Source organism: Acinonyx jubatus, chromosome E2, assembly GCF_027475565.1.
Source record: "Acinonyx jubatus isolate Ajub_Pintada_27869175 chromosome E2, VMU_Ajub_asm_v1.0, whole genome shotgun sequence".
NCBI classification, from domain to species: Eukaryota; Metazoa; Chordata; class Mammalia; order Carnivora; family Felidae; genus Acinonyx; species Acinonyx jubatus.
Genome location: NC_069396.1, coordinates 42,989,886 through 43,012,434, shown reverse-complemented (window position 1 = coordinate 43,012,434; position 22,549 = coordinate 42,989,886). Strand labels below are relative to the sequence as shown.

General features: G+C 51.3%; 1 protein-coding gene across 9 annotated transcripts; it reads right to left on the bottom strand.

Moving 5' to 3' along the window:
• Positions 1-3,612: 3,612 nt before the first annotated feature.
• On the bottom strand, positions 3,613-22,264 carry FXYD5 (FXYD domain containing ion transport regulator 5). 9 transcript variants are annotated; one of them, XM_027044838.2, is made up of 11 exons: positions 22,056-22,165; positions 21,428-21,534; positions 21,252-21,312; positions 12,674-12,742; positions 12,262-12,342; positions 11,479-11,532; positions 9,969-10,070; positions 7,048-7,143; positions 5,971-6,000; positions 5,818-5,892; positions 3,613-3,942 (listed from the first exon to the last, which is right to left on the bottom strand). In XM_027044838.2, exons 3-11 carry the CDS (start codon positions 21,310-21,312, stop codon positions 3,893-3,895), a joined length of 618 nt encoding a protein of 205 aa, XP_026900639.1. In that variant the 5' UTR covers positions 21,428-21,534; positions 22,056-22,165; the 3' UTR covers positions 3,613-3,892. The 9 variants fall into 9 exon arrangements, with proteins under 9 accessions (XP_026900639.1, XP_026900637.1, XP_026900638.1 ...); XM_027044836.2 differs by having other exon boundaries at positions 21,428-21,475; positions 22,056-22,161; XM_027044837.2 differs by having other exon boundaries at positions 21,428-21,480; positions 22,056-22,146.
• Positions 22,265-22,549: the final 285 nt, after the last annotated feature.

Sequence of the window (22,549 nt, the reverse complement as noted above, 5' to 3'; positions counted from 1 at the left end):
ATAAATTTCCTTTGCGGCAATACCCAGCTTCCTTCTCTAAGAAGATTGTAGCTTCCTGCCCTCTTGAACTCAAATGTGGCTATGCGATTTGCTCTGGCCGATGGACAATGCGAGGAGGAGTGATGTGTGTCCTTTCTGGCAGAGGCTACAAGAGACAGTGTGTGACTCACCTTATTCTCTCTTCTTTCTGTCTCTGATAACCAGAAATACTTCTGATGGCTTCTCCACCAGCTGAGGTCACTTCATGGCTCTCAGCCGACCCACGAGAGACACGCGGTGTGGGTGCAAACAAACCTTTGCTGTCGTGAACTACCCAGATTCTGAGATTGTTACCGTCAGTTTCAAGCAAAAATGGGTTAGCTTGATGTAGGGAATGAGGAGCCTTTTTTGGAAAGGCTAGTGGAGTGGGCTCTAGGCTAAGACTTTGCAAATGATTCCAAGAACCTGACGATAAGGAAAAATTTGCCTCTGCTCCTCTGCATTTCTTGTGTCCTCTCACACTACCGCCACAACAAGCGGCTCTCTGTGACACCAGCGAGGTGGCCTACAACTCAATTCAATTCTGACACTAACCCGAGCCAGCGCAGGCCTCACAGGTTAAGGGCTCTCTCCCCACGAGACTGCCCCCCCCCAACTTCTGATGTCAATTGCCAGTAGGTCCCAGGTTCCCCACAACTTCCGTCAAACGTGGCTACGAATTGGGGGCTCCCACGACTCTCTCGCCTTGGATTTGGTTATTTGCTAGAACAGCTCATAGAACTCAGGGAAACACGTTTACCAGTTTATTAGGTAACAAAGGATATGTTAAAGGATGTGGATGGACAACCAGATAAAGAGAGACATGGGGCAAGGTCTGAAGAATCCTGAGTACAGGAGCTTCTGACCTCCGTGGAGCTGGGGGCGTCACCAGCCCCCCAGCACGCGGCCGTGTTCACCAACCAGGTTGCTCGTTGAGACTCGTAATTTTGGGATTTTTATGGAGCTTCATCATGTAGGCGCGATTGACCATTAACTCAATGTCCAGCCCCTCTCTCTCCTCCAGGGGATGGGGTAGGACTGGAAGTTTCAAGCTTCTGATCATAACTTGGTCTTTCTGGTGACCAGACCCATCTAGGGTCCTATCACACCTTGCCCCATTAGAACAAAAGAGACTCGTGTCACCCAGGAAACTCCGAAGGTTTTAGGAGCTCCGTGGCAGGAACTGGGACCAAAAGCCAATATACATATTTCCTATTATGTTACAGTAACTGAACCAACCCACCGGGGGGACTCCTCCCTCCACGTGAGTTGTGAGGTCACCCACCCATGGCACCTTTCAGCATCCTGTTGCTTTGTCTCCGATCCAGGAAGTCGTCACCACCCAACACATAACTGCCTTTTTATGTTCTATTTTGTTGTGTTTTGACTGTGCTATAACCTTCGCGTCACAAAGTACACAAACCTGAAGCCTGCAGTAGAGTTAACGCTGCTCTCTATGACACAAACACACTCGTGTAACTGCCATCATGGTGCAGAACACTTCAACACTCCAGAAAGTTCCCTCACGCTTCTTCTCAGTCAACGTTCCACCCCCGCAGTAGAGGCAACATGATAGTAGTAAAGGCAACTACTATTCTGACCGATATCACCATCAATTAGTTTTGCTTATTCTAGAACTTTCTATTAGTATACAGTCTGTGCTCTTTTGTACCTGGTTCCTCGCACCCAGGATAATGCTTTTGAGATTCATCTACGTCATCATGTGCACCAGTAGCTTCTCCTGTTTATTGCTGAGTAGTATTCCATCACAACACGTCACAGATTGTATCCACGCACATGTGTGCGTGTGTGTGATATACAATATATGTATGAATGATATTCTCTCCTGATTGGTTAGGCATCTGATTAGCAGACGGTGGGTGCCAATCACAAATATTTTTAGACTCCCCCATATGTATATATTACATACTATATATATATATATATCACATATGTAATATACATGTATTATATATACATATGTCTATACATATACATAATATATATCACATGTATATATATACCCTATATCACATATAACATATATTTGTTTTCAGTGGATTTATCTTTATGGCTACTTACATGAAGCAGTACTGATTTTCCATGTATAAATGTTCCTTTTGAAATAAATGTATTTAAGTTAAAAAGGGAGGTCATCTTGGGGCACCAGGGTGACTCAGTCGATTAAGCCTCTGACTCTTAATTTTGGCTCAGGTCATGATCTCACAGTTTGTGGGATTGAGACCCATGAGGGGCTCTGTGCTAACAGCTCGAAGCCTGCTTGGGATTCTCTCTCTCTCTCTCTCTCTCTCTCTCTGCCTCTCCCCCACTCATGTTCATTTGCTATCTCTCAAAATAAATAAATAAGCTTTAAAAAATAAAGAGAGAGGGGCGCCTGGGTGGCTCAGTCGGTAAAGCACATCTGACTTCGGCTCAGGTCATGATCTCGCAGTTTGTGGGTTCAAGCCCCACGTCGGGTTCTGTGCCGACAGCTCAGAGCCTGGAACCTGCTTCAGATTCTGTGTCTCCCTCTCTCTCTGCCTCTCCCCCACTCACACTCTGTGTGTGTCTCTCTCCCTCAAAAATAAACATTAAAAATTTTTTTTAAATAAATAGAGTTGATCTCTTTAAAAAGTGAATAATAATAATACATGTGGGATGAAAATGTGGCAAAAATTGAGAAGAGTTTATACAGGGTCATATTATTTATGATACACTCTGATATTTCTTTTTATTTTATTATTTTTTTTGTATGCTACTCACAGCCCACAAAAGTGATTTCATAACCCGTGAATAGGCTGTGACCTGAAGTTTGTGAAATATTGTTATGTAACCACTTGTGAACAAGGCCTTATCTCTTACTTTGTCATTATGACCCTTGAACTGGGGTAGTGACCCTTCCTGAGCCCCATGCCTCAGAGACCCCACTCTGGCCTGATCGGTTGAAACCCTACCAAGGGGCACAGAACCCCAGGGCCTTCAGGAAGCGCCCACCAGGGCGTGTGCCCCTTCTCGATCCTGCACTGGGGCCCTGGGTCTTGGAAGTCCCCATCCAAGCGGCTTGGAGCCCTCCTCTCCACAGCCCGCATGACCTTCTTGGTGGGCATACCCCTACACCAAGAGGTAGCCCAGAGGCAACCATTTTTGGTGGGGGTGTGTGTACGGGGTTTAGATGTGCAGGCCGGGGTGTCCACACTCGTGTGTGAGGCCCCTCCCACCAATGTAAGGATCTGGAGTGTGAAGAAAAGTAGGCCGCTGTGGGCCCAGGGCCTCCTTTGGTGCTTAACCCGTTACCAATACTACCTGCCAACATTATGGGTGAGCTGGCATTGGCCACCCGGCTCTGCACGTGGACCGGGGCAGGGGTCTCAAAGTGCCGTGGCCAGAATCCCCCGCTGACGCTCTCACTGGCCAGAATCCCCCGTGGGCCACCCTCCTGTCCCCCCTGCCTCACACCAGCCCACCTGCGTTCACCGTATTCTCTGCCCTGGCTTTGGAGCCTGCGACACCCTCACTTTACTCCTCAGGGGACCTCGTCCCTAGTCCCGGCCGCTTTCTTCCACTCCCCGGTCACGAATAATCAGAGACCATGGGCAAGGACCACAGTGCTTTACTTTTCGTCTGAACAGCATGGGACACCGGAGCACGGGGTTGGGGGCAGTGCCCAGGGGGCCGAGCAGCCCTCAGGATGGGCAGGGGACTTGGAGCATCAGCCCGGCTCTGTCTCCATCTGGGTCTTCCCTCTCGGGCTGGGCTCTACCAATTATTCTGTAGACTCATCGAGGGGAGGGAGGTGGCTGGGCACGGTGAGCCGGTGGGGGCTCAGTCTCGGGGTGCCCCTCGATTCGGTTACCGGCCCCTCCTTCCGATGGTCTCACCTGTTGTAGTTCCGGCACAATTGGGGTAACCGTCTACACTTGCCACCTGTGGGTGAAGGAAAGGGTTCGGTCATGAGTTGGAACAAAGTTGATGATTGCATGTGCTCCGGGCACTGGAGGACCAAGGCCCGTCAATCCTGCCCCTGGAGAAGCTCCAAGGCAGCCCTGAGCCAGTGATGAGGAGCACAGGGGAGAGGAACCAGCACAAGGGCTCCCCGGGGGAGCAGCCTCCCCCACACAGAGGGCCCCTTTGAGAACCCATCCTAGTTTGTGTGTTATGCACTCATTCAGCAAGTATTTGTTGTGTACCTACTATGTGCCAGGCTCTGAACTAGGCCCTGGGAACACCCCAAGGAACAGGAATGAATAAAATCCCTGCCCTGGTAGAGCTGATTTAACAGCAGGGGAGACCGACTGAGAAAAATGACTAAGTCAAGTATGTGGACAGTGAGGTCAGATGGTGATGCGTGCTCAGTAGAAAACTAAAGCCGGGAAGGAGGCAGGGAGGCCGGCGGCTGAGGGCATCTTCATGGTGATGACTAGAGGGGCTTCACTGAGGAGGGGACATTTGAGCAAAGACCTGAAGGAGGTGAGGGGGAAGCCAGGAAGGGTGTTCCAGGCAGAGGGCATGGCCAGTGCAAAGGCCCTGAGGTAGGAGGAGACAGGTGGGTTTAAGGGACAACGGCGGGGGGTGGGTCAGGAGGCAGGACCAAAGTGAATGGGGAGGGATTTCAGAAGACAGGTCTCCTGGCTGTCGCCCTTGCCACCTCCTTCTCTCTGCCCCCCCCCCCCCCCCGGGGCTTACACAGCCCCAGCCACCCTGGCTTCTTCCCGTGGTTATTGCGACATGCTCAGTTCCTTCCTGCGTCTGGGCCTTTGCACTTGCTGCCCCTTTCCACTGTTTTTCAAAATCGTCTTTCTCATTGACAGGGAATCTCTTCTGATGGTCTCTCTTTAGAGATAAAGTGTCGCTCCCCGTCCCTCTTGGCTTGTCATTCTGCTGTTTTCCTTACGGCGATGACCTTTCTCGTAGCCACTCAGCTCACCGGGGCACTCACCTGCTTATTGTCACTCCCTCGCTGGATGTGAGCTCCCCGAGGGCGGGGACCAGGGCACAGGTGGGCACAGAGCAGGTGCCCACAGATTATTGTCATTGGAACAACTTATGGCCCCAGAGCTAACTTTCAGGCTCTGCCCTCACACAGACCTGGGTCTAGTCCTTCCCTGATTTTTAGTGCTCTGTGACCTTGAACAAACTCCCCAGTTCTCTGAGCCTCACTTGTCCCACGGCGGTGGAGGTGGGGCTGTGTGTGTGGACAGGACCCGGCTCAAAGTCAGTCACGACTGAGGCACCTGTGTGCGACCCCTGGGTCCAGTGCGGTTCGGGCACTCTTTTTATTGCTGTTAGCCTCCTGCCTCCCACCGTAGCTGAGAAAAGATGTGGCTGTGTGCATTTCCTGATGGGGAAATGAGGGGATAAACCTGGTGGAGGTTATACGGCTTAACCGAGAGCTTGCAAACTGGTGGCCCGCGTGTTTTATTTAATCTGCAGCATTTAAAAAACTACTTTAAGAATTAGTTTTTCTGGGGGCACCTGGGTGGCTCAGTCAGTTGAGCGTCCGACTTCGGCTCAGGTCATGATCTCACAGTTTGTGAGTTCGAGCCCCACGTCGGGCTCTGTGCTGACAGCTCGGAGCCTGGAGCCCTGCTTTGGATTCTGTGTCTCCCTCTCTCTCTGTCCCTCCTCCACTCATGCTCTGACTCTCTGTCTCTCAAAAATAAACATTAAATAAGTAAGTAAATAAATAAATAAGACAACTCTGCTCAGGGACCTTCAAGAACTGACCCCTCAGTCAAAGTGCAAGCCAAGGCCGCCTCTCTCCCAGTCGCGGTGCCCCCCCCCCCCCCCCGCCATTCTCACTGGTGAGGATGACAATGCCCGTGATGAACAGCACGGCTGCGACCAACAGCCCCCGCTTCCGGAGAGTGTCCTCGTCTGCAGAGAGAAAAACGGATTATGGCAAGAGGGGTCTTCCTCCCTCCCTCTTCCCACATCCTCCCACAGGTAACTTACCGTAGGAGAAGGGGTTGTCCTCACTGGCGCCTGGGGGGACAGACGTGGAGCAAGTCAGAGTTCGGCAAACATTTGTGGAGCAAAGCCGTGAGTGGCAGAGTCGGTGGAGGGGTGACAGTCGGTCTCTGCCTTGGGACACTTAGACCAAAAGCCTCACATGGCACACATGTGGCTCCCATCACCTCTCTACCTCAGCTTCTCACCCTCCTGCTCACCCAGATGCTCCAACCCCACCGGCTGCCCTGTTGGTGGCCATGCCAGGTCCCTCTCACCTCAGGGCCTTTGCACTGGCCGCTGCCTCTGCCTGGGGCACCTTTCCCCCGACATCTGCATGACTCCCCTACAGCTCCTTCTCAGGGAGGTCTCCCTGGCCCTTTGCAGAAAACTACTCCCCAGTCACTCTCTAATCCTAATGCTACTTTATTTCTCTTGATGGCAGCTTTAAGCCACCTGATACACAATTCTTATAATTCGTATTTATTGTCTCTGTTCCCCGACTAGAAGGTCTGCCCGATGAGGGAAGAGATTTTTGTCCGTCTTATTCACCACTCTATCTCTAGCACCTAGAAGACAGTAGGTGCTCATGAATATGTTTTGAATGGATGAGTGAACTCTATGTGACCTGTGGTCATATCATTTCCATCCACTCTTTGGGGCCAGCTGGGCCGGAAGTGGAAGAGAAGACCACACAAAGGGGAATCAAGGTGTCCCTGAAACAGAGCGACCCCCAAACTGATCTCGGATGCGTGAGTAAGTCCAGCTGAGACCAGAAGAACCACTCAACTGAGCCCAGACCAAAGTTCCAAATCGCAGACCCGAGAGCTAAGCAAACGGTTGTCATTTGAAGCCACTGTGTTTTAGGGTCATTTGCGTGCTGCGTTCATTTACGCGTTCATTCGTCTGTCGGGACATCTATCGGATGCCTGCTTATACCCACCCTCTTCCAGCCTTGAACTCATGTGTTCACCCAACACATGTTTACTGAGGACTATTTCATGCTGGGCAAGGGTCCAGGTGCTAGAAATACACAGTGAATAGGAAACAGCCTGTTTCCAGCCTGGGAAGGGAGTTACTGACCCGTCGGCCCGAGGGCAGCGTCCGGCCTGACGTCTTTGCCTGGAGATCGCCTCTTGAAGAGCGTGGTGCCTTTAGTGGGAGCGGCAGAGGGAGTGGCTAGAAGGTGGCAGAGGGCGGAAGTGAGGGGGAGGAAATGAGGGACGTCGCTGACACCCTCCCCCACGTCTCCACCTTCAGTGGGCGGGCACAGCGGCCCCTCACTCCTACCCCGGGGTCGGCAAGGAATGGCAGGCATGGAAATATTGAATGAGCCTGCACCCCTGGCTCCTCTCCTGGGACCTCCTGGGCTGCCTCATAATCCAGGAAGCAAAGGATAACATCTGAGCCAGGCCGGGGGGCCTCCAGGACTCAGGCCCAGCACCAGGAGAAGCAGAGCTTGGACATACTTGTAGAAAACACTGTGGAGGTCACCTCTGCACCCAGACCAGAAATGCCAGAGGCCTCCTCTCTTTAAAGCCAGGGCGCCTGGGTGGCTCAGTTGGGTAAGCCTCTGACTCTCGATGTCGGCTCAGGTCATTTCGTGAGATCGGGCCCCGCTTCGGGCTCTGTGCTGACAGTGCGGAGCCTGCTTGGGATTCTCTCTCTCCCTTTCTCTCTGCCCCTCCCCCACTTGCGTGTGCGTGCTCGCTCTCTCTCTCTCTCTCTCAAAAAATAATAAAACACTTAAAAAAAAGGATACTGAACAAAAAGTAAATGCCACAAAGAAAACATCTGCCCTTCTGGCACTGAGAAGTGTCCCCGGTGAAGCGGTCAGCCCTGTCTGATGCCCCAGGATGAGGCCAACATACTGAAGGCCGAAAAGCTGCCTCACGAAACCCGAGCTTCCAGACGGATCTCAGAGCCTCACTTCTTATGCATGACCTGAAAGCCAAGAATTACGAGATGTTGGGGAAAGCCTTGCCCAGAGGAAGGTTCGAGCAAGGCCGGCGGCAGGGACAGGTGCGCTGAGACACGGGAAGTGTGAAAGAGCCTCAGTGGCCCCCCGCTGCTAGAGAGCCGGGCCCCAGTTCCCTTTCTGCCACTTTGGGCTGTGCGACCCAGGCTGGCAGAGGAGCCCCTTGGGCCTCGGTTGCCTTCCTGTAGAATGGGGGTTTTGACAGTTCCCACCCCGTCGGGTGCTCGCGAGCAGTGCATGAGTGAACCCAGGGAAGCCTAGCACTGTGCCCGGCACCGAGCGAGCTCCCAGCAAGCGTTGGCTGTCGCTGCTACCGTGGACGTGGCTGCATGCCTCCCTTCTGGGGACAGCTTCCCTTTTCCTTGGAGGGACTGTGACACAGGCCACAAGAGGGAGCAGGTGACCCAGTCTCATCCCCCCCTGGGACTTTCCACATTCCCAGGAGGCATTCAGAGTGACGGCGAGGTGAAATTTGGGAGCTCCGAGCTTGCAGATGGCAGGGGTCATTTCCTCACGGGGCAGAAGACAAAATTCGGCACAAGAAAAACAAAATGGGGCAGGGAGAGAGGCGCCGGGGGCTTTAGCGCTCAGACCCCAGGGACCCTGAGGCTCAGCGGTGCCTTTTACCATCTGGCCCCGTGACCCCCTCAGCCCAGTGGAATTTCTGTCACGGATAATCAGGAACGCAGAATGACACAGAGTAACTCAGGTCAACGAGGATTCACAGCAAATGAATCCAGAGATGTGAGAATGTTTTTTACCACCGGGAAGCGTGGACACCGTCACTACCCACCCCCACCTCCACTTTTGTGGAAAATAGAAAAGTTCTCTTCTCCAACACACTTTACTTCCATCTGTTGTAACATTTTAATAGACAGGCTCCGTCAGAATTAAATGCTTTACTGCCATCACTGGAAAACTATAACAATTATAAAAATCCACAAGGGGGATGACATAGCCTTAGAGGCGATGCTCTTGTTCAGTGCCCGGTCTGCGCAACTGTGCATGCATCTCAGCCTGGGAACGGCCCAAGCTACAATACTTGCCAGTAGAGGCGGATCCTCAAATATGAGTCAGACAGGCATTGGAGGCCACCTGCTGCCTTCACCTTGGCTCAACCTCTTTTCGCACGCCTCTGAAATGTTAACTACTCACTGGTCCTGAGGGGAACTACCTTTTCCTTGACTCTTGGTCTATGCAGTTCAGGCAGGGCTGACCCTGTTCTCCACCCCCAGAATGGGCACAAGGCTCAGGCCTAACCACTCAGAGCAATCCATTTCCCAGGCTTCCATTGGTCAGACATGGGCATGTGACGCCAAATGGGCCAATGAGAGTAGATTTTATTCCTTGGGCTAGAGATGAGAAAAAGATATGCTCTATTTGCTGGGTTTGTGACATAAATACAACTATGGGACCATCTTTGCCACCAAGAGAGGAAAAGCCCCGGAGAACTTGAGAATGTAGACAGCAGGGCTGAGAGAGAGAGAGAGAAAGAGCGAGAAAGTCAGTCTGATGATCGTGCCTGAGCATGTCTATCCAGCTCTTCCTGAAATCGATGCCTCTGGACTTTACAGAACATATGTAGCCAATAAATCTATTTTACTTTTAGTTGCGTTTACAGTATTTTGCAGCTGAAAACCTCCTGCTCTAACATGAAGAGGTTCACAAAGGAAACACCCACATCCACGCTGCCGAGCACCAGCTCTGTAAAGGAACCTGAACAAAAGAAAGTTCCAAATCTATCCTATCAGGTTTGGAAAAACACTGCATACCAGACACTCCTGTAGAGGACGCCTGCTGCAAATACGCATTACTAAGACTCCAACAAGTCCCGCCATAAAGAAATGTGTTTAACTTTAACTCAGGAGTTCCCCAAACACCTTTGACCGCAAATCAAAACAGATTTTTTGAAAATGTATTAACAATTCCCCAAACGGGTGCTCCGAGCAATGTACTTGGGGAGCTACTGACCCAGATAAAGAATTAAACAAAATTTGCACGTTGCCCTTCTAGTCCCAGGCCCTACCTTCCGGGCCGCTCTGGCCGGTCCTCGGATCTGTGGCTGGGAGCACATCCATTCTCGTCGGCCGTGGGGTGTGGGTCTCCTCCGTCTGCTCCTGCCTTGTTCCTACTCAGATCAGGGCAAGGAGGGAAGGCGGACAGCGCGTGAATCAGGGACGTGCACATCCATCAAACGGCAAGGGGCCCCCTCCCTCCTCTGGCTGGAGGAAATCAAAGACGGTTCACGTTCCAAGTGTCACCGTGTGGGTGGGACAGGGGGACTCTCTGGCACACGCTGGTGGCAGGGCAAATCCATGCAACCGGTCCCCAGCTGGCTTTTCCAACAAATTCCAGCATTCGTGCCCTTTGCGCCATAGTGTGGTGGGTAAAAGCAAGGCCGTAGAGCCAGGTTCCGGGCCCCTGGTCTGAGCTGTGTCACTGACTTGTGACGCCCTGAGTGAGTTACTCCGAGCCTCTGTTTCCTTATTCTGTAAAGTTCAGTTGTTCTACCTCAGAAGGTTTGTGGGAGGACTGAATGAGAGAACACAGGGAAGATATTTAGAACCACGACCAGATTATAATAGGGGAGAAAAGCATTTGCTTAAGGAGGAACCGACGAGGTTGCTTACCATGGCACTGGGTATAGCAAAGAGTAAGATGTTCATCAAGATGTGCACGGCTTCACGAACCGTACACAGGCACCCAGCCGGGTACCATGCAACAGCGCGAAAGAGTAAGATTGGTGTTTACATAGGAATGTGTGAAGAGCTTCCAAACATACTGCTGCACGGGGCAGTGGGGAGACTGGGGGCGGGGGGGGGTGATGGAGCAAGTTTCAGAACGACTATCGTTTTGGAAATGATCCGCTCACACAAATACATCTGCCGGCCAGGATATTTTCTGCGGGCAGAAATGTGGCACAGCATCACTGGGGACCACTCCCCTTCCAGTGCTAGCAGTGGGGACCTCTCAGAGATGGGGGAGAGAACAAGAACGGAGAATGGGCCAAGGGATTTCATCTCACTATAATATTTTTATTATTCCCAAGGAGAACAGGTTTGGGTATTACTATATCATTAAATATTAATGGGAAAAATTAGGGAGGACTTTCTGAACTGTTACACTCCCAAGACAAAGTTCAAAAAGGACTTGAAAACTCAAAAAAGGAAAAAGTTCAAGAGATTAAAGGAAGAAATGAATGGCCTTGGTGCATGGGGGCATTCCTGGGGTGGTTGCAAAGCTCTAGTCCTTGAGCTGGGTGGTGGTGACATGGGGGCTCAATTCAGAGTAATTTGTTAAGTGGTACACTTATGGGTTTTGTACTTTTCTATATGCATATTATTTTTCACAACTGCAAAAGATTTGCTTTCACAGAAGTGGATGTGGGCAGCTGTCTGCCCCACCACAAAGTAAACCAGAGGATTCAGAGCTGGAGGACTGAAATGAGTAACAAAGGAGTCAGAATGTGGGAAGAAGAGAGGGAATAGTGTCTGTCTCAGGCCTCCGCCCCCACCCCCTCCGCATGCCCCACTCACCACCAGCCTGCAGAGATGTCTGAGGGGTGGACTGGGACTCTGGGTGGACTGTGTCTGGAGTCCGGAAACAGGGAGAGAAGAGAGAGAAGATGTGGAGAAGGTTCATGGATGGAGGAACAGGGGGTTTGCTCTACTATTCAATTTTGATATAATTGAGATGACTTAATTAACCCAGCCACTTGCTGATTGCCCAATTGCCAGGCCAGTACCTCCCCTGCCTCAGCCCTCCCCTCCCGTAGATGCACACTCCCCTATTCAGCATCCACCCACCTCTGGTAAGAGCCCCTGGAACTTTCTTTATGAACCACCCTTCCCCGATTCTTGGTCCACTTCATTCAGTGGGGTTGTCACCAGGTTGGTTGGAGGTGGAACCCGAGACCCAGGTCTGGCAATCAGCGTTGGTCTATGGCCACGATGATCAGCTCCTGGTTGGGCATGTAACCCGAGCCTGGTCAGTGACACTCAGCTATGCCACATTTGCTGGATTGGGGAAAGGGAAATGCCCTTTCCTCTGGCTTCTTAGCAGGTAAGACGGAAGCCTCAGGGGCCACCTTGGCCTCATAAAAGGAGAATCTACCTGAGAATGAAGTGAACACAGGAAAAATAGAACCAAGAGACGGAGACAGGTTCCTGATAGCATCATTTGAGCACCTAGACTGAGCCATATCACTGGGCTTTTCAGTTGCACAACCCAAAATTCCCGATTGGCCCAAGCTTGAGATCTTTGTGGCTGCTGTCATTTGCAGTGACAGGATCTTGACAGACCCAAGCCTCTTTCCTCACCTGGGGTTTGAGTCAGGGCATGAATGTTCACAGTGATTGTGTCTGCCGAAGGAATGGATGTGGTCTCCTTCAATGTCTGTCCTGGGAGATCAAGGACGAGAAGTCAGAGAGGAGCCTCCGGTCCTCCTTCTCTCACCAAAACCCCACCTTACCCTCCCTTCTGAAACTGTGGGCGGTAACTCAGAATATCCTGGTGGAACAGCAGACAGATGCTTGAATGGTGGTATCCACCCATAGTCCTGGAAGTGCTTTAAAAAATGATGATGCCCAGCACCCTTCCTCCAGCCCCTCTTCCTGCCCATCCTTGTGGGGTGGGAGAGGCAGTTTAGCCTACTGAGCCCAGGTCCATTCTAAAGTCAGCCAGGGCCCCGGCCTCAAATTCTGCTCCCCCAAAATTCCCTGGCCACGTGACCTGGAGCAGCTGGAGTCCCCTCTCTGAGCCTCATCTGTCTCATCGGCGAAGTGGGGATAATCACTGACTCTGTGATGGGAAAAGATAGGGTCAAATAGGCAGAGAGGGAAAGGTTAGGACCTGAGGTCCCTGGGTGGGGAAAAACACATATTTTGGAACAATGCTGGGAGGGTCTGACTCCCTTGGGCATAGGGTTCCTTTTAAGAACATAACAGACACCACTTACTCCCCCTCAGGGTCCCCTCAGGAATTTGACAATCAAAATTCCTAATTAAAATAAGTAAAACATAAAACTTCTGTTATACAAGGGACAGTAGGACCATAGTCTGACTCCTCACACAATGGATTTGAGCCAATCAGGAATACACAACCCAGAACCTAGAGTGATCAAGCCAATAAAGGTAGGACCTGAGAAGGAACAAGGGGGAAGGGAAGAGGGGTGACCAAAATCATATAGAGCAAAGTCCCTATTGTCACGCGCCTCATGTTATGGGCGTTCACTTTTGAATGTCCCCTCTCTGCAAAGAGACCTTTCATACTATTCTTACTGTAATACTATTTCATACTATTCTTTTTTTTTAATGTTTTTATTTATTTTTGAGACAGAGAGAGACAGAACGTGAGCAGGGCAGGGGCAGAGAGAAAGGGAGACACAGAATCTGAAGCAGGCTCCAGGCTCTAAGCTGTCAGCACAGAGCCTGATGCAGGGCTCGAACTCATGGACTGTGAGATCATGACCTGAGCTGAAGTCGGACGCTTAACCAACTGAGCCACCCAGGCACCCCTATTTCATACTATTCTTTTTTTATTTTTTTTATTTTTTTAACGTTTATTTATTTTTGAGAGAGAGAGAGAGAGACAGAGCATGAATGGGGGAGGGGCAGAGAGAGAGGGAGACACAGAATCCGAAACAGGCTCCAGGCTCTGAGCGGTCAGCACAGAGCCCGACGCGGGGCTCGAACTCACGGACCGCGAGATCATGACCTGAGCGGAAGTCGGACGCTCAACCGACTGAGCCACCCAGGCGCCCCCATACTATTCTTACACTCTAATAAACTTTTGCCTGCTGCTCATTTTATTCTGTGTCCACCTCTTCATTCTTTGAAGTGGCTAAACAATGAACACTGGGTATTGAGGTTTAAAAAAAAAATCCTGTAACATTTCTTTGGGGGCTTGTCTAGGATGTTAACGTCTTCCAACCGTAAGTAAATAACAGCTGGCATCCCCTCTTTTCTTTCCATCTTAAAGAAAACCTCAGACTAAATAATTGGCACCCACCCACCAGTTAAGAGCAAACAGTGTGTCAGCCATCCTCAAGTCTCGGGTGACAGGCTCCTTGGGTCTCCTCCCATCTGATCTCCCAATGTAGTTGGGAATGTTGGTGTGGTGGACTCCCAGCTTCCTTTCGAGAAGAACCTCTGGATGTGTGGGACTCAGGGGAGGCCAGACAGCCATTGATGGGTCCTGACCAAGGCTACTCTTTGGTGGAGGCCCGAAGGCCATCAGCAGAACCTGATCCCTGACCTCCAGTTTGGGTATCGGTGAAATTCTCCTCTTTCTGTCTTGGCCAGCCTCTCTTTTCCTTTGGGAAGTGAGTGGAAAAGCCCAGGACTGATCTCTCTGGTATCCTCGTAGGAGGGATCCAGGTGACTTCCAACGGTCCTACTCACAGGTTTCCCAAATACAACGGAAAGCGGCTCTGTACTTGCTTCCATTTCTGACCCTCTGACATGGTTCACCACCTCCCAGGGCCCCATTTTTTACCTTTCATTTTCAAACGCCTCTTGCAGAGCAGAGAGCAGGACTTACTTCAACCCCTTCTGGGCTCACCACCCTCCTCCTGCCCCTGATGCCCACAGGGGGATGGAGAGAAGACATTTGGCCGGCTCCCACAAGGTACAGATGATAATTAGGGCCAACTGTCTCTGGTCAGTCTACGTCAGGACAGGGACTTTAAGGAATATTCCCAAGCAGCTGCCGAACACCCTTCTGTTTCAGAGAAGTTGCCTGACTTCTCTGGCTTGACACGGACTCCCCATTTCCAGTTTTTGGTGGAAAAAAAAAATCTGCATCTGCTCATCTGTCCAAGCTGACAGGCTTTAGAACCAGGAGACCTGTTTCTCTGCCTTCTGGGCTTTTATTTGTCTCTAGGCTTCTTGGTGACACCTCACCTCTTCTGCCTTCCCCTCGTTCCTCCTGTCTCTGCACCAGCTTGGGTGCAGCCTGCCTAACTGGTTCCTCTACCTTTCAGGGGCCTCCAGCACCACGGGTTCCTCCTCCTCCCCTCACTGTCAAGGAACAAGAAACACCCCCTTAGACTTACACTTCAGATTTCCTCACTGGTGCCCCAGGTAAAAATTGACAATGGGGAACAAATTGATTGACTTTTAAATGGATACAGATGGAACATAATTCGGTATTTAAACTAACTTAAGTTTGTTGGTTTAATTAAGGTAGACAGGTCTTTAGAGTTATGAGCATTAAATATATGAAACTTTTTCTGGTTTACTGAAGGCCGAGTAATCACATGCTATCTCTGTTACAGTTCATCAGCAAAAAGGTGACTTCAAATGATGGTTAATTTTGTCTGTCTCAAAGTGTTCATGGGTAATTGCTAAGATAGCTTTCAGGGTCTTCAATAACTTGAAACTTTAAAGTTTTGCTTGGGTACTAAACTGGATTAAATTCATTTGGACATTTTAAAAAGTATGAAATGTGTAAGAAAGATATAAGAAATGGAAATACGTACCTTTTCAGTGAAGGTTTAAAAAAAAAAAAGTAATTTTGTCCTAAATGAGGCTGGTTGTTTGGAGAGAAATGGCTTGGGACAAAATCTAAAAGTTATAGAAGGTTTGTAAAGGAAAAAAAAATGTAACCAACGGTTTTTTTTTCTCTTTGGTCTGTCCAAAAGATGGAAAGAACTATGATTTTAACCAAAATGGCAGGACAGCATGCCCTTTTGAGTTGTTTTGCTCGAGCTCTGATTAAAAAATTGCCCTTCCTTTGATCTGAAGGCTGGGGAGATGGTGGTGATGTCCTCACTGCTGGCCTCCAAATGCTCCACGTTTGTGTTGTTTCTGCAAGGTGGAGGAATGTGCCATATGGCCTGTGCCATACGATGGATGGATGACTGTGATAAATGAAGGGCTTTTTTTTTAATGTTTATTTTTTATTCTTGAGAGGGATAGCATGAGCAGGGTAGGGACAGAGAGAGGGGGAGACAGAGGATCCAAAGCAGGCTGTGCTCTGACAGCGGCGAGTCTGATGTGGGACTCAAACTCATGAACTGAGATCACGGCCTGAGCCAAAGTCGGATGCTCAACCAACTGAGCCACCCAGGCGCCCCTATAAAGGGCTTTTACCCAGAGACATGGGAGCCATTTTGCTACACTTAGCCCAGTGTATGCTGACTTGTGCCAATCTAGATACTTTAAAGTGGACACCCACGTGGCTGGAACATATTTATGTGGGCACTGCTGGAAAAAAAACAGGTGAATAGACCTCAACTTTGGCCCTTTTAGCCCCCCTCAACAGCCAATTTTATCCTTACGAGAAATGGCTTTCGCCAGCCTTCTGAAATATATTTGTTAAAAGGAACAATTTTATTATGATCAATATGTAAATTACTCTTGGGCCAAGATAAAATTAGTACATCCTTCTACAACCAGGGGAGTCTTGCTTGGTCACAGTCGGTATCCCCCAAAGTCCCACAGGCAGGACACGGAGGGGTCGGAGAAATCGGGAAGACAAGGTCAACTCTGGGGGGTAGAGTCAAGCCTGGGTAATAGCGACTATTCCCAGCACCTCGCAAGACTGACAGGGCTTTCGGCTGCCAGTCGCATAACCAGCCCAACTGTGGGGCCAGATGAGGTTTCTCCTGGCCAGCTATAGGAAACTTTTTCCTATAGATGGGCAATTCCCCAACCGAGGCCAGTACTCTCCTTCGGGACGTATTCTAAAAAATTGGGATGATTTTGACCCACAAACGCTAAAGAAAAGCGACTCATTTTCTTTTGCACCAAGGCTGGGTCCCAATACAAATTGGAGGAGGAAACCTGGCCACCAGAGACAAGTAACAATTAGAACACTATCCTACAATTGGACTTGTTCCCAAACGTGAGGGGACATGGGGAGACGCCCCCCCATGTCAGTGTTCTGGGGCCTTCAGAGAAAATTGAGATAGGTGTCAGCAATGTAAGGTCGATCCTGGCCTACTGGCAACCCTTTCCAAGGGTTCACAACTAAGGAGGGAGAAAACTAAGGGTCCCTTGCCTGTACCCAAAGGGAACCTAGGGAAGGAGGAAGGGAAGTCTTCCCCCTCAACCTCCTCCTCCTCGGGTCCCCCATCTGTACATCCAGACTGAAAAAACGTGCACTTCTGCTCCCCGCTGCCCACCTTACCCAGGCCCTCCCTGCAATGTAACAGATGTGTTTCCCCTCACAGAAGCTAGAGGGCCCGGGGTGGGGGGGGGGGGGGGACGGATGCAAGGAGGCACCGCTACGATAAGATTGCAAGATTTTACGTTACAAGATTTAAGACAGATAAAAGATCTAGGAAAATTCTGATGATCCGGATAAGTATACAGAGGCTTTTCAGAGAGAATTACACTATGTTCTTGAATTGACCTAAGAAGATATAATGCTTCTGTGGAATCAGACTCTCAATGAAACAGAGAAGCGTGGGGTTCTGGCAGCGGCTGAAAGATATGGGGACGAGCAACTCATTAATGATCATGGGACTGGAGATCCTATAGGGAGCTCCCAGTTCCCTACTGGGGCCCAGGCAGCCCCATCCCAAGATCCTACTTGGGACTATGACCATCCCATTGAGGAATGGTATTGCCACCACTTCCAAGCTTGTGTTTTGGAGAAATTAAGGAGGTCTAAGGTTAAATCTTTAAATTCCACCAAATTAGCCGCTCGCTTACAGACACAGGATGAAAACTCAGTGGTCTTCCTGGAAAGGTGAAGGGAGGCTCTCATTAAATATACGGTTATCTTCCCTAACACCCCTGAGGCTGACACAATTCTAGAGGACAAATTTGTCACTCCATCAGCTCCAGATATTCAGAGAAGGCTGCAAAAATTGGCTGTTTTCCCAGAAGGGACCCTGAAGGACTCTTATGAGCTGCCAATTGGGTATATTACAACCAAGATCAAGAGTAAAATAAGGAACAGGAAAAGAAGCTTAGGGAAAAAAAGCTGAGGCCTTAGTTGTGGCCTTATGTACTATGTCAGACCGGACTCCCTGAGGTTCTGGTACCAAGTGCCATTTACGAGAATGTCCTCAGAGGGGACAACCAAAGTTCAAACCCCATAAGCCATACCCCTTGTGTGGAAACGGTCACTGGGAAAACAGAGTGTCCTCGGGAACCTCTATCTGCAAGGGTTCAGATGACCAGTGTCCCTGAAAGGGACTGATGGGGTCCAGGGCTCTTCACGGTGGCTCCCCCAAACCAACTACCTATCGGAAACACAGAGCCTCGGGTAACTCCAGATATAGAAGGAAAACTGGTCGATTTCCTTCCTGACACCGGAGCCACATTTTCTGTCCTCCTTTCCACTCCTGGCCAATCAGCCAAACGCAGTGTAGCAACTAGAGGCGTTTCCAGAAAACTTATGACTAAATTTTTCTCTCAGCCACCGGGTACATGATGGGGAGACTTGAATTTTTCACATTCTTTTTTGATAATGCCAAAGAGCCCTAGTCCCTTGTTAGGAAGGGCCATTATAACTAAATTAGGGACGATAGCCCTCCTCGCTCCAGGACGGATAAACAATTGCGTAAACTCCTAGCAATCTGGGTATTGAAGATCAATCTTTCCTTGAGGTAAAATTAAATACACCTCATGGGGTTGTTCCTATGGAAACCGGATGGCCAGAGGAAGGTTTGAGGATCGAGAACCAAGCACTAATTCAGGTGCCTAATTATTCTAACCTACAATATCACAAGATCCAAATAAATACGGAAGAGGGAGAAAAGGCTATAGTTACACTGAGTTAAAAAAAAAAAAATGACCAAACATGTCAGGGATTCTTGGGGATGGCTACCACGTGTCTTTCCCTCCTGTGGTGTGACCTCTCTGTAGGAGGCATTGCATTTGGAATATTAACGCTTATTGGTCTAACATTCTTTGTGTATGTCATTTCAAGATGCCGTCGCATAGGCCAGAAAAATAAGACGTCCGAGAAACTTCTGCTAGCCCAGATGTTCCAAACACCCTCCCATTATATCGGCCCTCTGGATCGACCTCTAAACCTGCCCTAACTACCATTCCCCTATCATCGCCCCCCTTCAGCAGGAAGCAGTTAAGAAGCGTCAGCCAACGTCCCAGTTCCTAACGGTAGTTAGAAGGCACGTGTTGAGAGCGCGGACTGTGATAGGAAAGATAGGGTAAAATAGGCAGAAAGGGAAAGATTAGGACGTGAGGCCCCTGGGTGGAGAAAAACACATATTTTGGAACAATGCCGGGAGCATCTGACCACAGCAAACCCCCACGGGCGCGTAAGGTTCCTCTTAAGAATGTAACAGACCTTGGGGCACCTGGGTGGGTGGCTCAGTCAAGCATCCGACTCTTGATTTCGCCTCAGGGTCATGATTTAATCTCACAGGTCATGAGTTTGAGCCCCTCGTGACCCCTGAGTCAGGCTTTGAGCTGACAGCTTGGAGCCTGCTTGGGATTCTCTCTCTCTCTTTCTCTCTGCCCCTACCCTGCTCACACACACACACTCTCTCTCAAAATAAATAAATAGACTTAAAAAAAAAAAAAAAAAAAAGAATGTGACAGACACCACTTACTCCCCTCAGGGTCCCCTCAGGAATCTGACAATCAAAATACCTAATGAAAATAAGTAAAACATTAAACTTATGTTGTACAAGGGGCAGTAGGACCACAGTCTGACTCCCCACACAAGGGAACCGAGCCAGTCAGGAATGGACAGCCCAGCACCTAGAGTCAATAAGCCAATGAGGGTAGGACCTGAGAGGAAACAAGGAAGAAGGGATCAGGGGGGCGACCAGAACCCTACAAAACGAAGCCCCTTGCCTACAGTCCCGGGCATTCACTTTCGAATGTCTCCTCTCTGCGAAGAGAGCTTGCATACACTCTACTAAACTTTTGCCTGCTGCTCATTTTATTCTACGTCCACCTTTTTTCATTCTTCGAAGTGGTTCGAGACAACGAACCCCGGTAGTGAGGTTAAAAGCGAAATCCTGTAACAAATCTACTTCTCAGGGCTGGAGAGGGTGAAATGACATGGCCGAGGACAGGGTCTCCCCCACTCGCTGATAGGCAGCCATCGCTGGAGACAGCCACTGCCCTGCCCTGGCCCAGCCTCCGTCCTCTCCTGCCTGGACACCGGAGCCCCTCTGCCCTGGGCTCTCTGCCCTCAACCCCACCCCCTGCAATCTGCTCCCCACTCGCAGCCAGAGGGGCCCTGTGAATCCCTGAGTCAGGTCAAGGCCCTGCTGGCACAGAGCGCCCTCTTTTCTTCTAGTGAAAGCCAAGGTACTCATGGGGCCCTTCCCTTCCCCACTCCATGTGGTCTCCTGTCCCCCCTCTGACCTCTCCTCTTCCCAGCCTGCCCTTGTCCACCCCAACCCTGCTTCCTGGCCTGCCTGCTGTTCCTCACACCCACTAGACAGCACTCATACCCCAGGTATCTGCTTGGCTCACTCCCTCATCTCCTTTGAGTGTCTACCCAAATGTCACCTTCTGATGAGGTCTTCCCTGGCCACCCTGTCTAAAGAATCCTCATTACCCTGTTCTGTGTTTCTCCGTAGCCCCTATCACCTTCTAGCATGCTATATCATTTACTGATGGATTGTTTATTGCCTGTGTCTCAACTAGAACGTGAACTTCTGTTTCATGTGTTGCCGCTTCCCCAGTGCCTAGGATAAGATCTGGCACATAGTAGCTGCTCATTGAATACCTGGTGAGAGGCTGAAAGAAAAAATGAAAACCATTTTATCAAAAAGAAATGGGGCAGCTTCCGTGGAGGGCATGCCCTGGGTGCTGGGGGCGAGAATGACGGCCGTATCCCAGGCTCTCCACTCACTAGCCTCTGGCACAGGGCACTTCCCTTGCCTGAGCCTCAGTTTCCTCATCCGTAAAATGGGCATGGCAGTACGTGTAACAGAGTAGAGCCAAAGTTACCCGAGCTCACACATGCAGCACCTGCCGTGCAGAAAGCACCTGCCAAGGCTTACACCGTGGGTACCGCTTTCAGGAAACACTTCCCAGGGAAGGGTGACATTTCTCTAGCTCTTGGACCCACCCCAGCTCCCCCCCTTGGCCTAACTGTGTATCACCGGGGTATCCAGGGAGCTGATTTGCTGGCACCCTAGGGTTCCTGGCCACTGAGAAGAAAACTGACACCAACCTCCCTGCCAAATCAAACTCAGTGAGTTCTTCTGGGAGGTGAGATGGAAAGTGCCCAGCAGGATGGGCTCTGGCCAGACTCGTTGGAAGCGGCCACCTAGGTGTGAAGTGTCCAGACAGCGTAACCCTGGCCCCCTCATCAAGACCCCCCCCCCCCTCGCTTCCTGGTGCTGGCTCAGCAGGAAGGTGAACCTTACCTCTGGTGGGGAGAAGCAGGCCAATGATGGTGAGGAGACACAGGCAACCAGAGGGCGACATCTATTGGGTGAGCGGGAGCCGGGGTCAGTCATGATGTCAGGGAGGCAGGCCCAGGGCAGCGCCACCCCCCACCCCCTCCCCGCCTGCCCCTCAGGTCCTGCAGCCCCCTCCTTACCCTGAGCGAGCACCTGTGGCTTCAAGGACCCCCTGCCAAGGCTGACAGCTGGTCTTCCAGGACAGAGGGAGGGTTTTAGAAGTGGGGGACCCGGCCACCACCCCCTTCTTCCATATGCAGATCCCCAAAGGAAACAAGAAGCATCAGACCCATCTGGACTTCCAGTAGCAGTCGCTGCACAGGGACACCCTTGGGGCCGAGAACTCACTCCACCGAGACTGACCCTACAGGGTGCAGGGGTAGAGCAGGGGGCCCGGTGCCTCCCTCTGGGCTGTCCCCAGAGCCGAGGAGTCAGCAAGGAGGGGAAAGAGGAAGAATGAGTAATGTGCTCCCGATCTCAGAGGAAAAAGTGAGCTGGTGTGTGGGGCCTCGTGAGGGGACAACAGAGCAGGATGCTGGGCACTTCGAGAACTGGTCCGAGAGGGATGGCGGAGAGCTGGGGAGACTGAGGCAGGAGGAAGAGGGGCCGGCGGGAGCCCGCCCGTAGTGCCGAAGAGCAGGCGCAGAGACGTGAGCGGGAGTCGGGGGCAGAGAGGCGGGGAGGGGGAAAGATCAGCCCTCCAGGCACCTGAGCCCGGCCCCTGGGCAGAGGGGAGGCAGGCGCAGGCGGATCGCAGGAGAGACTTACGTCAGTGCTGGGGGTCCCAAGCCGGCAGCCTCGTGGACAGAGGGCAGCGGCGGTGGCGGCGTCCCGGCGGAGGGTGTGGCCAGGGGAGAGCTGGCGGGCGGGGACCAAGACGGGCTCAGTCATTTCCTCTCGGGTTTCCTGGCTTCAGAGCCCGCGGTGGGAGCAGGAGGGGGAGTCGCGGAGGGCGATGGGGGGCAGGGGGGAGAGGCCGGGCAGCGGCCTCCACCCACCCGCTGCGGGGGTGGGAGGGAGGGTGGAGGGAGAGCGGGAGAGCGCAGGCAGGTCTCGGTGGGTGGGGCTCCTTTGGGGAGGAGGGGGAGCGGGGGCGGGGTGTCTACTCCTGGGTCTGGGGTGGGAGAGACGGTAAAGAGCAACCGGGGAGGGGGCGCCGAGCAGGGGAGGGGAAGCTCTGGGGGCTCGGAGAGGGGGTAGGCCACTGGGGCGCTGGGGGAGGAGAGAGAGAAGAAGGGGGGAAGGCTGGGGATGGGAGAGAG

Coding starts and splice junctions, on each gene's coding strand:
- FXYD5 (XM_027044833.2), bottom strand. CDS start 22,178: ATGACTGAGCCCGTCTTGGTCCCCGCCCGCCAGCTCTCCCCTGGCCAC. Junction 21,313..22,055: donor TTGGGACCCCCAGCACTGAC/GTAAGTCTCTCC, acceptor CTCACCCAATAG/ATGTCGCCCTCTGGTTGCCT. Junction 3,943..5,817: donor GGGCATTGTCATCCTCACCA/GTGAGAATGGCG, acceptor CTTCACCCACAG/GTGGCAAGTGTAGACGGTTA.